This window comes from Neophocaena asiaeorientalis, unplaced genomic scaffold (genome assembly GCF_003031525.2).
Source record: "Neophocaena asiaeorientalis asiaeorientalis breed wild unplaced genomic scaffold, Neophocaena_asiaeorientalis_V1.1 scaffold166, whole genome shotgun sequence".
NCBI lineage: Eukaryota > Metazoa > Chordata > Mammalia > Artiodactyla > Phocoenidae > Neophocaena > Neophocaena asiaeorientalis.
Window position 1 is genome coordinate 3,193,154 of NW_020174933.1, and position 16,640 is coordinate 3,209,793.

Below are 16,640 nucleotides of genomic sequence, written 5' to 3' on the forward strand. Positions count from 1 at the left end.
TTTTTTCTATTAGTATAAGAATTGTTGGGGAAAATACATATTCTCAATAGAGCAAAAATCCTGTTTATTAAGAGTGTATAATATATTTCCCTTTCTCTTTAGAAACCTGGGGTAAACCTACCTGGGGACCTAATATGAAAGAATTTAAACGCCGCTTCGACCCTGTGGAAACCAAGGGAGAAGGCCCAAGAAGGCTAAAGAATCTGTACTTTTTATATTTAATTGAGCTTCGAGCTTTATCAAAGGTGGCCCCTTACTTTGAGCGCTCAATTGTCGATCTTTACACTGGAAATGTAAAAGAGGATGCTGACACAAAAACCCTTCTACTGAATATCTTTCAAGATACAAAGTAAGAATTGAATTGTCAGTGATCTGAAATTCTCCACTCTGTAGTTGAGTGAGGTAGTTCTTGAAATATTGATAAAACAAAAACTGACTCCTGAAAGTTAGGAAAAGGGAGAATTAGAACTGAGAAGAAAGTGTTCCATAGAATGGCAGCATTTTAAAAATATTTCTAAAAATGTTGACTGAAAAGCGTCTATAAAGCTTTGTTGCATAAACTTTCACACTTGAGAATAGGCTGTATTTTTTTTTTTTTTTTTTTTGGGTACCCGGATGGCAGGCGGACTCTCAACCACTGCGCCACCAGGGAAGCCTCTAGGCTGTATTTTTAAATATAACTTTAAATTTTATGTAGTACCAAAATTTAATGCTACTTTAATGTTCTTTCTACCAATATTGTATTCTTCCAGTTGCTACTTAAATTCAGATGGTAATAGGTGCTAGCATAAGGATAGATTACCTAAGAGGACATTAGCCTTACGTTCTACAATATAACCTTTAAAAAAAATCCTGGGTGTATAAAACTGCACTTTACTGATTGTTAAAAATGAGCACAGAGGAGAGTTGGGTTAAGAAATGTCTAAGGTAAATTATGCATTAAATTTTAAAAAATGTTTTAAAATGTTAAAGAGTTTTGTACATTTTTTCACACAAAATTGTTTTTAGTTAATTTTTTAGGTTATTTTTGTCACGTAATTTCTTCAAAACATTACACTCTCATAAATTACAAAGCCCTCTTTATCTTGCTTTACTCTTTGATTGAATAGTTTAAACTCTTTGCCACCTTCCCATGTTACCAAACCTTACACGAGTAAATTCTGAATTTTAAATATTTGTAGGGATAGAAAATTCTACCAGAGCTTGAATTTTTCATCTGTAGCTTATAATATTTTCATTTCATTAGGTCCTTTCCCATGCACTTTGACGAGAAATCCATGTTTGCAGGTGACAAAAAGGGGGCCAAATCGTTAAAGGTAAAAAGTTCTTGACTGGGGGACCGGGTGGGGAACAGTTTACTGGTTGTATTTTAATCCTGTTCATCTAAACTTTCTTTCCCAGTTCACCACCTTGTTGGTCTGATTGGATTTTACTATACATGATACAAAAAGCTCTTTCTCAATTCCTTTCTCCTTTCTAGTTTGCCCAGCTGCTTAGTGAATCCTCAGTCATACCTCTGACTAATGACACCTTTGTAAATGTCTTTTCAAAAGGCTTTATTTTGAAAGTTTTCTTACTTTCTTTTCTTTCATTTACTTATTGCTGTTTTGATGCGTCTTAAAAAAAATCATGCACTATTAGCCACTTTGAAGGCAGTAAATAGTATATTTTCTAATGTTTACTTTACAAAATGTTACAGTTTTGAAACTATTATGTTTTTGTCCTAATGGACTAACATATAAGACAAAAATTACCTGTTGACCTGTGATGTCACAAGGAGACTATATTTTAGGAACATTATGCAACTTGATGTTACAAGCACTTGGTTTTCATTTGCTTACAGTAATTAAGGAATACATTGTACCCTTACAGTGTTCATAAAAGTATTTGAAATTGACTGGCAAATAGTCTTGTACCACAGCTCCACAACTTTTTATATGCGATTCTGAAATCCAAAAAGCTCCAAAAACTTGAACGTTTTTCTTATGTTTGGTACAAATTAATTTGTTAGCAAAACCTAACCTGAACTGGTGTAAGGATATTTGTAGTGTTTTTAAAAAAATTCTGCTTGGTATGAATATTCTTACATTTTGTTGCAAAAACAATCATGTATTTGATTACAGGGTGTTGCCATACACTCTGGTGGGGTGTTACATAATATATAGTGTGTGTACTACATTTCTAAAATCTCAAAAATTCTGAATTCTGAAACACATTTGGCCCCGAGATGTTTTAGATGTGGATATGCTACAAGAATGAATACATTAGTAAGAGTTCCCTGGTATTTCTGAAATGAAGTAATTTAGCCACAACTATATTTTAGTTTGGAAGGTCGTTTTGTTTTATGGTTGTTTTAGAGGTATATTAGTATTTCAGTATTTAACATAATGCTAATTCATTTTTGTAATGCTTCCTATTTTCTTAGTGTTTATACAAATATTATACTTCCGATCAAGACAACTATAATTACGTATCTTTTTATAGATGAGGAAGGTAAGACTGAGAGCAGAGTAGGGTTTCACAGCTAGCTTTCAAGTTATAAAATGCTGGAAATTTGGTTTCCCATTTTTCAAAGGTGTAGAAAGGGGAATATAAGTCCATTTTTCCATCTGCTCCAAAGAACATGAATTACATGAGAATGGAGAGCAAAGGAGTTTTTCTGTTCTATTTATGTTGTCTTTCTTTTGGCCAAGGTATTGATTCCTCCAAACGCTTCAAGTTTTCGGGTGACTCACTCCAGCTCTTTGCAATAAAATGTTTACCTCAGTGCAATAAAATGATTTTTATTTTCTATGTTTACCCTGTGAAAAAGATGAGGAAACTTCCTCTCAGCTAGTTTTGTCCTCAGAGAAGGTGAGACTGACCTTAGAGTCACAGAAACCCATGCACAGATGCTCACAGGCATCTAACTGTGTGGGAAACGAATACAGCAAAACTCAAGGATCCAGTAAGCAAGCGTCCCTGGAGAAGCTGCATTAGCAAATGTGGGGGACTGTGAGATCACAGACCCCTTGTATAGCCCTGTGATCATCGGTGCTGATGGGGAATACATGTTATAAACATGGTGTGGTCCTAAGGAGAGATACGGACACTGATTATTGTTCTAGGACTAGCTTTCTGATTTAGACTCACACAAAACAATGTATCAAAAATAAATGAAACATAATATAGATGTATTTACCACTGGTTGTACACAGATATCAAATGGAAGCAGCAGTTAAGCTCCTTCAAAGTAAAAACCGTGTATTATTTACTTTGGTGTCCCCTGTAGGGTACATGTTGGTGCTTTGCGTGGAGTGGCCCCTCAATCAAAAGTTTGTTGAATTAATATATAGAATGAATTTTATAAACTGCCATTAATGTTAGCTGTTTTTATGTGCCGTGTTGTGCTATACAAATTCAAATACTTCATTGTTGAAAAAAACAACTCATTCATTAATAAGCTTTGAAACTTTTATTATAATTCAGACAAATGCAGTTTAATTTTAAATGTCTGATTAGAATGAACATGTGTTCTGCTTGTTAGGAGGAATTCCGGTTACATTTCAAGAATATCTCCCGTATAATGGACTGTGTTGGATGTGACAAATGCAGGTTATGGGGGAAATTACAGGTTTGTGTGTTGTCTTCTGTTTTGAAACTATTACTAACCTTAAATTTCTCCACTGAGAAGTTGAAAGTTTTTACTAAAATGTCCTCATTGTTCACTGAATTAGAAATCCAAAGTGTGGTTTTTCTGTTTTATTTATAAAAACAATATTAGACTCTGTGTGTTATATGTGTATGTATTAAGATGTTTTTCCTATTGTAGGTTAATGATTTTAGTTTTATTGTATCTGTTTCTGTTGGTACAATCTCAGATTCATTTTTGGAGTTGGTTATAAATAAAGTATATTGGTATTTTATATACCTATATAAAAGGTAAAATATAATTATATAAGAAATTTAATTATCAAATTTTGGTCACTGAGTTTGTATCAATGATCAAAAGAAGGAGGCCCCCTAGTCACAAAATGGGAAAGTTCTGCCCAGCAGGCCCATTTACCTAAATATTTCAGTGTAAAAAGGATTGTGTGACTGTTTTATCTTTTACGAAGATGATATTAAGTCATAGAAAGTCAAGAGACAGAATTTTTTTAATGGAGGCTACACTGAAATCAGATTTTTCTTTTACTCTGTTGCTAATAATTGAGAAATTATTAAGTGTAGGTATCACTATACCTATAAACTGATACTTATTTCTAAGTTTTGAATTGTTAGGGGCTATAAAGAATGCTTTCAGAGTTACATACTGAACGCTGTAATCCTAATGTGATATTTTCTACGTTAAAAAAAGGCATTTTAGTAATTTGGAATAGTAGGATATGTATCCAAAAAGTGTTAAACTATTCAGATTTCCTTAACAGCTTAGATAAATTTATCATATGCATAATCTGTGAGGAAGTAGAAACTGTGTTTTACCTAGTTGAACATCTTGGTGAAAAGTTCAGTTCATGTGAATTTCCTGACTTCTCATCACAGTGACTGAGTATTCCTTTAAACCTTTATAGCAGTTATTATTATATGAATTTAATTAAAAGTTTATCACTATTTTCTTTAGACTCAGGGTTTAGGAACTGCCCTGAAGATATTATTCTCAGAAAAAGAAATCCAAAAGCTTCCAGAGAACAGCCCATCTAAAGGCTTCCAACTCACTCGACAGGAAATAGTTGCTCTTTTAAATGCTTTTGGAAGGTAAGAACTGTTTTCATAGTGAAGACTTTTGATTCCCCTGCTGGTTTCAACAAACTGCAAAGATCATCTTCTTTGCTAAAGTAGTCTGTTTTGCTTTGTTTTGTTGACAAAGAGGGAGCATTATTGTCATATAGCATCGTACCTGCACTCACAAGCCAGTTTCTCTACAGGTTGCAGGAAAAAGTAATAGTTTCAAATTGCCGGCATTTCCCAGTTTGCCTTCTCAATTTTGTGGGGAAATATTCTCCTAATAAAATTCTCTTTAGCTGGTTTTAACTCATTCAAGTACAATAGCAGGAGTAAGGAGAGTTTGGCTCAGAAGGTGAGGAAAGAAAAAGACATTAAACCTTTCAGCTGCTCTGTGTCTTAATCTGAGGAGGCATTTTTCTTTCACTCATGCTTCCCCCATTGTTTCCTGTGTACATACATACAGTTTGCTTTTTGTTTATACCACAGATGGTTTCAAAAATAATTTGAATTTGCCTACAGAGATACATGCAGTACCAACTAAGTGAAGAATACAGGAGAGAAGGAAAAGAATCATAGAAAGTCAGAGAAAACAATACTATACTGCCCTGGGAAAAAAGGCAAAGTCAAATCAAGGAAGAATTAAAAAAAGAAAGAACAAAGTAATACAGAGATTATAATGTTTTCTTAACATGCATTTTTAAGTTAAAAAGAGGCAGTTAAATTAAAAATAAATTAATTGCCCCTTCCCCATCTTAATAGCAAAGATTTCACCTGTTGTTCCCCTGTATTTAAAGATGACCATGTAGGTTGAGATTTCAAACACAAGATAAACATAGCATGACCACTAGTAATTGGTGTTTCGTGAAAAATTCAGTCCACCCACTTATGAGGCTTTGTAGTAAGATAAAATAGGAGAAGCTGAATTAAAATTAAATTATTTGAAATTTAAATGAAAAAATATTTTAATCAATTTAAACACTTTGAACTGAAGAATAGTTGATGTACAGTATTATGTTACAGGTGTACAGTATAGTGATTCAGTTTTTAAAGGTTATACTCCTTTTATAGTTATTATAAAATGTTGGCTATATCCCCTGTGTTGTACAATGTATCCTTGTAGCTTATTTTATACATAGTAGTTTGTACCTCTTAACCCCCTTACCCCTATTTTGCCTCTCCCCAGTGGTAACCACTAGTTCTCTATATCTGGGACTCTCCTTCTTAAAACGTATTTAAATCTAAATAAAATTAAATTGAGAAAGAAGCAGATGTTAACTTCCTCAAAATTTCTCTGCCTCTCACAAGGAATTATTCACAAATGCAACCCTTCCAGCTAAGTTCTCTAACTAGAGCCTGCTAGTACCTTTTATTGCTCCCTAGAGAGTACTGGACTCAGAATCAGGTCCTAGCGTTCTGCAATCCTGGCCCTGCCATTTACTGGCCGCATGAGCTCAGGTACATCACTCCTTTCTCCCAGTTTGTTTCCTTTCTCTGTATAATGAAGAGGAGTAAAAACCTTTCTCACAGAGTTAACATGAGGATAAAACGAGGTCCTGTGTGACACTTTTAAATCACAAGACGCTACCTGAAGTCCATGGCAGTGGTGGGCGTGGGGATGGTGATTTACAAACACCATTGGATGTTTAGTGCCCCAGTATTTTCAGTACTTAAAAAATTGTCTTATTGTTTTTATGGCTAGACTAGATGTGGGAAACCTTTCTTTTCTTAAGGGTAATGACACTCAGGGTGGGATGGTTACACAAACAAGGTACAGCCTAATTTAATCTCCCTTTTCCTCCCCACGGAAAACAAATGGCAGCCATCTGCTTTTCAAATTTCTTTTAAAATATTCATCTTTCTTTCCCCCTAATATTAAAGTAATTCATAGTCATTATAGAAAATCTGGAAAAACATGTGAAAGTGTTATTTAGAAAATAAATTTTAAAATCACTCATAACCCTACCACCTAGGACGATTTCAACATTTGGCGTATTTTTTTTTTATTAATTAATTAATTAATTTATGGCTGTGTTGGGTCTTTGTTTCTGTGCAAGGGCTTTCTCTAGTTTGTGGCAAGCGGGGGCCACCCTTCATCACGGTGCGCGGGCTTCTCGCTATCGCGGCCTCTGTTGTTGCGGAGCACAGGCTCCAGACGTGCAGGCTCAGTAGCTGTGGCTCATGGACCTAGTTGCTCTGCGGCATGTGGGATCCTCCCAGACCAGGGCTCAAACCTGTGTCCCCTGCATTAGCAGGCAGATTCTCAACCACTGCGCCACCAGGGAAGCCCTTGGCCTATTTTTAATGTGTATTTTCCCACTACTTATACGTAAAAAATTTACGTACGTGTGTGTGTGTGTACATATTTACAGAGTTGAAACCATACATTTTGTATGCTTTCTTATCCTGTTTTACTTGGCATTACATTTAATCATTTCCCAATATTATTAAAATTTTTTTGTGTTATTTTTTTCGTTTTTATTGAGGTATAATTGACATACAGCATTGTATTAGTTTCAGGTGTCCAACATAATGACTCACTATTTGTATATGTTGCAAAATGATCACCACAGTAAGTCTAGGTAGCATCCATCACCACACGTACAGAGTTTTTCTTGTGATGAGAACTTTTGAGATTTACTCTTTTAGCAACTTTTAAATACATAAGCACTATTTTTAATATAGGCCAATATTCTATTACATGGACATACCACAATTTAGTCATTCTGTTATTTCTTAGTCGAATTTAACTGTTTCCTTCATATGTATTCTATACATTTCTTACTTTTTCCTTAAAAAATATTACAGTTCTTAATAATTGTTAATGAGATGTTCATTGTATCTTCCACCTGATTATCAGTCCGTTTAAATAATAAATGATTTTGGCTGCACTAACACAAAAAATTATTGTGTTACACTTTGGGAGGGTTTGTGCATTTGTTCTTGTTAAGTGAATTGGTAGTTTTCTTGGTCTGACAACCTATGTAATACAATTCTGCCTCAATTAGGGCAGCTAGGACAGCATTGCTTTGTCATGTGATGCTAGTGGGCAGAGACATACAGTGAGCATTGTCTTTGGTTCTGGCCAAGGAAGGCTGGGAAATGTGGTTTCTTTATCTTGAATACTCTGCAAATGTCTTTCCTACACTAACAGCCATTTTTTGATGGTTTCAACATTTATATCAAAGGGCTTATTTTCCAGGGAACAAATTAATATACCTGTTGGCTATTAAAATATATTTTAGTATCCCTCTAAAAGTATCGGTAAAGCAGTAGGTAAATGCAGGTACACTCTGTGCCTTCCTGTGTCTGTCTTAGAATAATAATAGGGAATGTGGAAAGTCTCTCTTGTGTAATAAATTGTGAGGTCTGGAATGCATCTTTACAGAGATTCTGGTCCCATATAGTGCTGGCGAGTTTGTACTCCCCACGTAAAAGGTAACCTACAGTTAATTTGTATGATAACCTTTGAGTTTTCTGACAATCTCCATTCTGTATCTAAATCAGACTTTGAGCATACGTTTTTCATTGTTTTTTTCAGCTGCTGCTCTTTACTAAGCTCTCTTTTCTTTAGTTATATGGACCTTGGTTTCTACCGTATCTTCATATGTATTTTGATAGGTTTTTTTAAAAACAGGTACTTTGGGGGGGGGACTTCCCTGGTGGTCCAGTGGCTAAGACTCTGTGCTCCCAATGCAAGGGGCCCAGGTTCGATCCCTGGTCAGGGAACTAGATACTACATGCTGCAACTAAAAAAGAAAAAAAAAAAAAAGATTCTGCACGTTGCAACTAAAGATCACAGGTACTTTGAGGTACAGCATATGATTTTACACATTTATTTTGTTTAATAATCATAATGTTTTTTCGTAATAAGTAAACACTGTTTCAGTCCTCTAATATTCTGAGGATTAGAGTAAGAATTCATTTTCTGTTAATCCTACAGCTTGTAAGAATATAAAGAAAATGTTTTTGAGACCATACGGACATAGATTTTTTTTTGAGAGGACATATGGTCTTGGGATCTGATGAACTGGTTAGAACCCACCTACTCTACTAGCTGAGCAGCCCTGGGAAAATTACTTGATTTATTTGAGGCTCAGTTTTCCTAAAATGTAAAATCAGGGTTAATTTTATCTACCTTGTGGAATTTTTTTAAACAATTAATGAGATTATATCTGTGATGAGCTTAGAACGTTGCCTACCATACTTTAAGCTCTCAATATAAGAAAAGCTATTATTTATTAAGTTCTTAAAGAAATGAGCTCAGTACTGCATTCTACATTATCTTAAGCTATAGAAAGAAAAACATTAGCTTTTTATTGTGTCAACCCTGAATTGTACCTAAGGATAATTGAGCTTACAGAATTTTTTTTTTATGATTTCCATTCTAGAGTTTTACTTCTGGGTCTGGGCTCAGAAGCATTTCATTCATTTATTCACTCAATAATAATTTATTGAACACTATAAATATGGGTGGATGGAGGGCACAGGGATTCATCAATAGAATAAATAGAACCTGTACCTTTGTGCTAAAACAAATCCGTGTTTGGGGAACAACAAAAAAGAAGCGGATTTGGAGAGTAGTGTGCAAAATGAATTTATAAGGCTGATGTAAATGATTTGAGATTCTTTATTGTCATGAATTATCATACCACTGTTCCCGTCATTAATCTAGAATCTGTTGATAATACGAAGTAACTGGCTTCCTTTGCCCCTTTAATAATAATAGCATACGCATTTAAAAATGGAAGCTTCACTGCTCAGTGTTGTTTACGTCATTTTATTTTCGATTTTGCTTTCAAATTGTAGCCCATATAACAGCATCAATAACTTGAAATGTGTACACATCATATTAGCTGTGCTAATATGCTTCCTTTTTTCTCTTGTAGGCTTTCTACAAGTATAAAAGAGTTACAGAATTTCAAAGTCTTATTACAACACAGTAGGTAATAGAGGCTTCTATATGTCTAATTAGAGACATAAAGTGACTGTGCGAAGCCTTTTTAGTCTTGGACATTTCAGCAGAAGGAGACTAATCTTCAGACTTCAAGAATTCTGAACTCTTAAAGAGAAAATTCAAATGTTCACTTGAATATTTATACTTCTTAATAGACTATCAATTAGAGGTATTTGTAAAGGAAGTATATACTTTTAAAACATGTAAACTATACTAATTCTGTATTTAATTCCACGTGTTTCCGTCTGTTGAATATTCTGCTATTCCATTTGTTTAGAATTGGCTTTGTGCTTATTCTGTTCTTTATTTCCAGCTGTCAAACTTAAATGACTATGTCTCCATCTGAATAATACTGTTAACTAGTCTATTATGGAAAAGGAGAGCTAGGGAGCAAATGTTGCTTAGGGCAGGTATCAGTGACAAAAATTCGTCAGTTATTTTTAAATGTATTTTTAGCCTTGCCTAGCTCTGTGTAACCTTCTGTAATATGGAAGTGTCAGCGTGATCAATGACCCTTTCAATGTATAGTTATAACTTAGAATCCCCAAGGCTTCGGTTTCATTGGTTTTTATTGAAGATTTTAGGTGGTGGTGGTTGTGTTTTGCTTTGGTCTAAAGGACCTGCTTCAGCAAAGGTGAATAAGTAATATCCCCATGCTACCCAGCCAGATTTCATGCGCCTGCGGTGGGCTGGCTCAAGAGGATTCTTTACTTAGAACCTGTAAATCAGTTTCTGTTGATTGTGTGTTTCTTTGCCCCACTCCAATTTTAGAAATTTTTGTTTAATAAACCAAAAAAAATCACATAAATACTTATTTAACAGTTTCCATCTTGATAAAATTTGAATGGAATTGTATGGATTTATAACACCAAATGAAAACATTATATACACAAAACTTACTATTTTAAAGTAAGCATTTTTAAAGGACTTTATTTCAGAATACAGTCTATGCAATGCTCTTTCAATCTGATTTTCTTTGGTAGGGTATTTCAGTAGATAAATTAATTCATACCTTCTCTAAGCTTCCCCTTTCCCCACCTTTTCTTTTTTAGTTCTTTGTATATAAATAGTACTTCATGTGACTTGTACCAACAGATGACTTCATAAGTCCTAAACTGTCATTTTTTAAACCTAGGATTTAAATATCCTTAATATTTAAAATATTATTTTAAAAGGTGTTAGTATATATAATGTGATTAATTCGGAAGGTTGCATCTGTGTAGAAGTCACGCGGGTATCAGTCTTTCATGAAGTAAATAAGTGCTCTTAAACCCATATATTATCCTGCCAAAGTCTGAATGTGTTCACTGATGATTTTTAGTGACATATTTTAACTTGTATTTAGTTGGCTTATCCCTTTTAAAAATACTTAGCCGTCCCTTGGAGGGCTATGGTTTGAGGGAGTAAGATCTCACTATTTAATTATTTTCTTATCCCATTTCTAACCTTTATAGACCTGGAGTTTTCATGTTGTTGTTGACAGTGGTGGCATTTTTTTTAAGTTGAATAAAACAGGCTGACTTGGTTGGAGGCTCCTCTACTTTTTCTTTTCATTTTTAGGGATGCAAGTTATTGTCTGGTGGGAGAGGGGGACCTTCAGGTAAATTTATCTAAAAAGTGAATATCTAAGTAATCTTGCCGGTAAATTAATAAGAATTATACTTAGTGTTTTTCAGAGTCTAAGAAAATGTGAATGTTTTGCACTTTGTCTATTATTACTGTAAGTTTAAAAATCTTTTTGGTAGTGTCACTTCATCGTTCCCTCAGTTAAAGATAAAGGCTATTATTTAAGCTCTGTTTCCTGGAAAAGATCTTTGGTCATTTCCATTTCTTGCTTCTTTCCTTTACTGTGATTTGTTTCCAGATTAGTTACAATTGTGTATTAGAGTGAGTTCTAGGAATTAAAAGATCTAGTTAGGGTAAAAAGTTCTTTTAAAGGTTTTAACAGATCTTTCACTACCAAGAAAATAAACAAATGAAGTATTCTTAAGCTGAAATCTATTTGATTAACTTTATTTTACCATAAATTAGATTGTGGCAGGCAGCCTACATTTTTGTGTATGTGTGTGCTTTTCAAATGAATGTGTATGTGATAGGAATCTTTGTTTTGCAAGCCTGGTGATGTTTTATGGTCCTTGTGATATAAACTTTTTTCCAACTCACATACCTTTTTGTTGTCAAGTGATACTAGAGTACCGACTGCATTGTGAAAATGCTTGCCTGGCAATAATACCTCTTGGCATTTTGTCTTTATCTCATCACCTAATTTAAAAGTCCAACACTTGATAATGTAACTTGACAGAAATGATTGTACCAGCTGATAAAGTAATGAAAAGGAAGAAAAGGAAAATATTCCTTCCTTCAATGGCATGAGTTTATTTTTTTTCTTAAGTGGCATCTATGTAAGTTAGAAATACTGTATATTAAAACTGGTAAATTTAAATGTTTCTCTTCTGTTGATTCTTAGATTATGAGGAGGATCAGACAATATTAGTAATAGTTTTTACAGTTTTGAAATCTGATAAACCCAGCGTTTTATTTTGACATTTTAACATTGTGAGTTACTCAGTACTTATAATCTCTGTACATATATGAAACACTGTGCCATGTTTTACAGCTTTATCTAGGTGCCACTGTATGTAAAAAAGGACAGCTGTTTTGATCTCCGTCAGCATTGCCTTCATCTGGAAATTTGGGAACAGTTCACAGTAAACCTCTCAGCAGTTTGCAAACTGAAGTACCTGCAGAAACCATAGCTATTCACCAAAATACAGACTGGGTGCATGGTACCATGGAAATTATTTGGTAAAACAAAACAGCATAGACACACACCAAATTTACGTGTACTCTAAGTAACATCTACAGGCGCAGCTTTGATTTTGAACAGAATTCCAAATAATTGGCTGTTGTACCCACCAGATTATAGAAAATGTGAATTAAATGTTTCTGCCATCTTCCTATCTTGTTCTTTTTTTAACCCCCTTTTAAATGTTTCCTTTTTTGAGATGAAAACTTGGTTATAATTTGGGTGAAGGGAAAAACTAAGTAGTCTGTGGTTGTTTCTTTTTAAAATCATAATTGCACTCATTGGCAGCCACTGTTGAAGGGCTTTGCATGGATTTATCTTCTCAGTAACGCTAGCAGGTAAGTACAATTACTTCTCTGTTTTTAAATACGAAAACTGAGGATAAGAGAGGCTAAGTAACTTATCCATAGTCAGAAATTCTAGGTTGTAGAGTCTCGGCTCAGAAGTTGGTGTATTTGTGTCAGTTTATAAATTGGCTTATTACCATTCAACGAAACACTGGGGACTTCTGGCATCTTTTGATTGGTATTGAGTCATAAAGCTTTTTAAATATACTTACTTTATTTTTTGAAAAGGTAATAACATTCACATGGTTCAAAAACCAAAAAATATACAAAGCTCTACAGTGGAACGTTGTCTTTCTTGGGCCCAACTTTCCGTACTGGGCATCCTTCCCCTGCCCTCACCATCAGTAACCTCTGTGCTTGGCTTCTTATGTTTCCATCCATACATCTTTAAGGCATATACCAACAAATACAAAAAGTCTTATTTTTTCTCTCATTTTTACCCAAAGAGTGGCATCATATACGTACTGTTTGCTTTTTATTCCCCCCACTTAGGTTTTCTTGGCAGTCTTCCCATGTCAGTAGATAGCTTAATCACTTTTTTTTTTTTTAGTAACTGCTTGGTATCCCATTATATGACTATGCAATCGTTTAATTAGCTAATCTCCTATTAATGGGCATTTGGATTGTTTCCAGACATTGTATTTATGCCATTTTACACATATGTAAATATGTACTTGTAAGTCTAAATTCCCCCAAATGGAATTTTTGGGTCAAAGACCATGTGCAATCATAATTTTGAAAGATATTAGAATATTGCTCTCCACAGGGGACGGCTGCCAATTCACATGCCCACCTTCAGTTGAAGGCAGTATCTGCTCCTCCACCAATACCAGTGTTATTAAAAACCTGGATTCTTGCTCTCCTGATAAGGTGCAAAATTATGTATCTGTGTATTTTAGCTTGTATTTTTCCTATCATGAGTAAGGCTGACTACCTTTAATATGTTCAAGAGCCATATTTCCTTTTGTGTTCATAACTTTTACCCATCTTTCTACTGCACTGTTGATCTTATCAATTTATAGGAGTGCTTTATTTATTAGAGATGTTCATACTTTGACTGTAATAAGCTGTACTTTTTTTTTTTTTTCCATTCTGTCTTTTGACTTTGCTCATGGTGGTTTAGCCATGGAGATTTGTCTTTATGCAGTCTAATTTATTGTTTTAGTGGCTTCCGGACTTTTTGATAATTAAGAAGGCCCTCTTCACAGCAATAATTCACCTGTATTTTCTTCTAAAACTTTTATGATTTTATTTTTTTAGATCTAAATTTTGACTCCTTGGAGTGTATCCTGGCATAAAGTGCAAGGATCCAACCTAATTTTTTCCCAGACGATTACCCAGTTAATCCAGTACCATTTATCGAACAGCTCATCTTTTTTCCTCACTAGTTTGAGATGCTATGTGTATCTCATCTAAAATCCTGGGTTCTCTATTTCATGGATCTCTTCACTCCTGTACCTGTACCACATTGTTTTAACTACTCAGGGCCTATGTTTTAATACCTGGTACATTGGCCCCCTCTTATCTCCCCTGTCCCCTTTCAAAATTTTTAAATGATTTTTTTAGCTGTTCTTGTTTGTTCCGTAGGAGCTTTAAAAAAAAAAAAAGTCCTTTAACATAAGAATCATGCTAAAAACTCTGCCCACCTCAGTGTTTTCTCTGGAGGGTTGCCCTTTTAGCAACATAATGTGTCACTGTTCTTTTAATTTGATACTTCACCTGATAAAAATCTACTTTTTATCATCTGTTGTGTTAATCATTTCAGTATTCTACTTGCCAGCGCCCAAACAGGTGAGAGCAAAGAGACAGAACGTGAGGTGCCTGTGTAGACAGAATTTCATCTCAGTGCTTCCGTTTTAAGACTTAGTTCTCAAATCATTCTTAGAAGCTGTCTTGCTATACAATCCTTATTTCCTTTTTTACTCCATTATGCATTCTTTGTCCAAAAGTTGGATGTCTGTCAAAGATTCATAACAAAACAGGGAGGGGCCCTTAAATGAGTATTAATCTTCTAAAATTAATATGCAGTGGATAAAAGTGCAAGTGCAGGAAGTCACCTTAAAAAAGCCCCGGTGATATATACCAGAAGAAACGGGATTTGAATATTCACTCACTGTTCTAGGAGCTGGGCATATAGCAGTGAACGAAACAGACATATCCCTGCCATCGTGTAACTTATGAATTCTGTAACCTCACTAGGTTATATCTAGTTGACAGCGAGAATGCACCCAGAGGAAGAATACAGTTGACCCTTGAACAACATGGGTTTGATCTGCACAGGTCTACTTAACATGCAGATTTTCTTCAATATATACATATTACAGTACTACGTGATGCGTGGTTGGTTGAATCTGCAGATTTAGAACCAGAGATATGGAGAGCTGATTACAAAGTTACATGTGGATTTCTGACTGCCTGGGGGTCAGCCCCCCTAACCTTCACGATGTTCAGTAATCAACTGTGTATCAGTCGAAGAGGAATAGGTAACACAGAAACCTGTCTAGTGGAGAAGGTCCCCTCGATGTGAATGAATCTTATTTGCTTGACAGTGCCATCAAGTTGTCACAGGCTGATTAAAATCATCTACCTACCACCCCTTGGTCAGGGCAGAGTCTGCGTTCACCATGCATCGTTCTGATATCATTTAACTTTTCCGTGCGGATTTCCTTCACAGAATATATCTCCAAATGGGTAAGTGTTCTGCTGTCCTTTAACAGGTTTTCAGTCTTCAGACCTGAAGCCCAGACTCTAGGCTAGTGAACGCACCAAGGGAATAGCACACCAAGGATATACAGTAGCACAAATTGAATGGCGCTGGTAAAGCATTATTTGGTTATCCTAAACTCACCCTTTCTATACCTCAATCAGTGCCTTCAAGGAGCACGTATGACTTGGGACTGCAAAGAAACGGGAGGGACTGTTGGAGGTTAGCGAGGGTCATGGGAAATTGAGGGTCAGAGTCAAGAAAGGTCAGAGTGACAGGGATCAGCAGAGAAAAGAGAGATTTTGAAGCTCATACAGGCTGAAAAGAAACAGGTCATGGATCCAGCTGAAGAGAGCAGGCAGCTCATCTCTAGTTCTGACTAGGCTCTTAAAGTTCAGAGACAGAAAACATATTCTGGAGATAAAAGACTCTAATATTCTGAGTGGTAGGGCACCAAGCTCCAAAAGGACAGATCAGGTTTGGAGGCTAAAGAATGAATGCTGGCAAGGTATGATTAGTCTCTAGGTAAACGGGGTAGGTCCCAGCGACAGGTCAAGGGATAGAGATAGAGGTACGAATCCAGCTTTAGAGGAACCAGGTAGATACCATTAGGAGCTGCTGAGTCAACAGGTTTGGATCTGAGGACTTTGAAACCCCTGCTTGATGACCTGACAGCCAAGTCTCAGAACCCCACACTGAATGAACCCACATCAGTGCCCAGGCCCAGAGGAGCTGAGTGACAGGTACGGGGAATGAACCCAGAGATCTAGGTTGGAGGCACACGAACATCAGCTGACTTTTAAGGTATTTTGACCCTTTGGTGCAAGGGCTCTTCATAAATACATACCTGCTAAGCGCCAAGAGTAGGGTTAACGTAAGGGTGGTGGTGTGTCCACAGACTGGGCCCACAGACACAAGTACTGAGCCCAGGGTCTAGCACATAGTAGGTGCTCAATAAACACTGACTGAATTCCACTTCCTTATCCTCATGGTCCCTTTAAAAAAATGTTTCCTCACTTTAATCAGTTTGTTTATAGTCTTTGAGAAGAACTCCACTATTTAGCTTGATCCTTTCCAAAAGCTCCTCCATCTGGACTATGAAGTCTTAAGTAGCATTATGCATAG

At 35.5% G+C, this 16,640-nt stretch overlaps 1 protein-coding gene across 1 annotated transcript in view; it reads left to right on the plus strand.

Annotated features, from left to right (window-relative positions):
* Window positions 1-12,616, plus strand: part of ERO1B (endoplasmic reticulum oxidoreductase 1 beta) — a 90,207-nt gene extending 77,591 nt beyond the window's left edge. The window contains exons 13-18 of the mRNA XM_024761486.1: window positions 103-349; window positions 1,247-1,316; window positions 3,527-3,613; window positions 4,601-4,734; window positions 9,591-9,647; window positions 12,276-12,616. Coding sequence (XP_024617254.1) covers window positions 103-349; window positions 1,247-1,316; window positions 3,527-3,613; window positions 4,601-4,734; window positions 9,591-9,647; window positions 12,276-12,285 — 605 coding nt within the window. The 3' untranslated portion in view covers window positions 12,286-12,616. The remainder of the gene's footprint in view (window positions 1-102; window positions 350-1,246; window positions 1,317-3,526; window positions 3,614-4,600; window positions 4,735-9,590; window positions 9,648-12,275) is intronic.
* The last annotated feature ends 4,024 nt before the right edge of the window (window positions 12,617-16,640 follow it).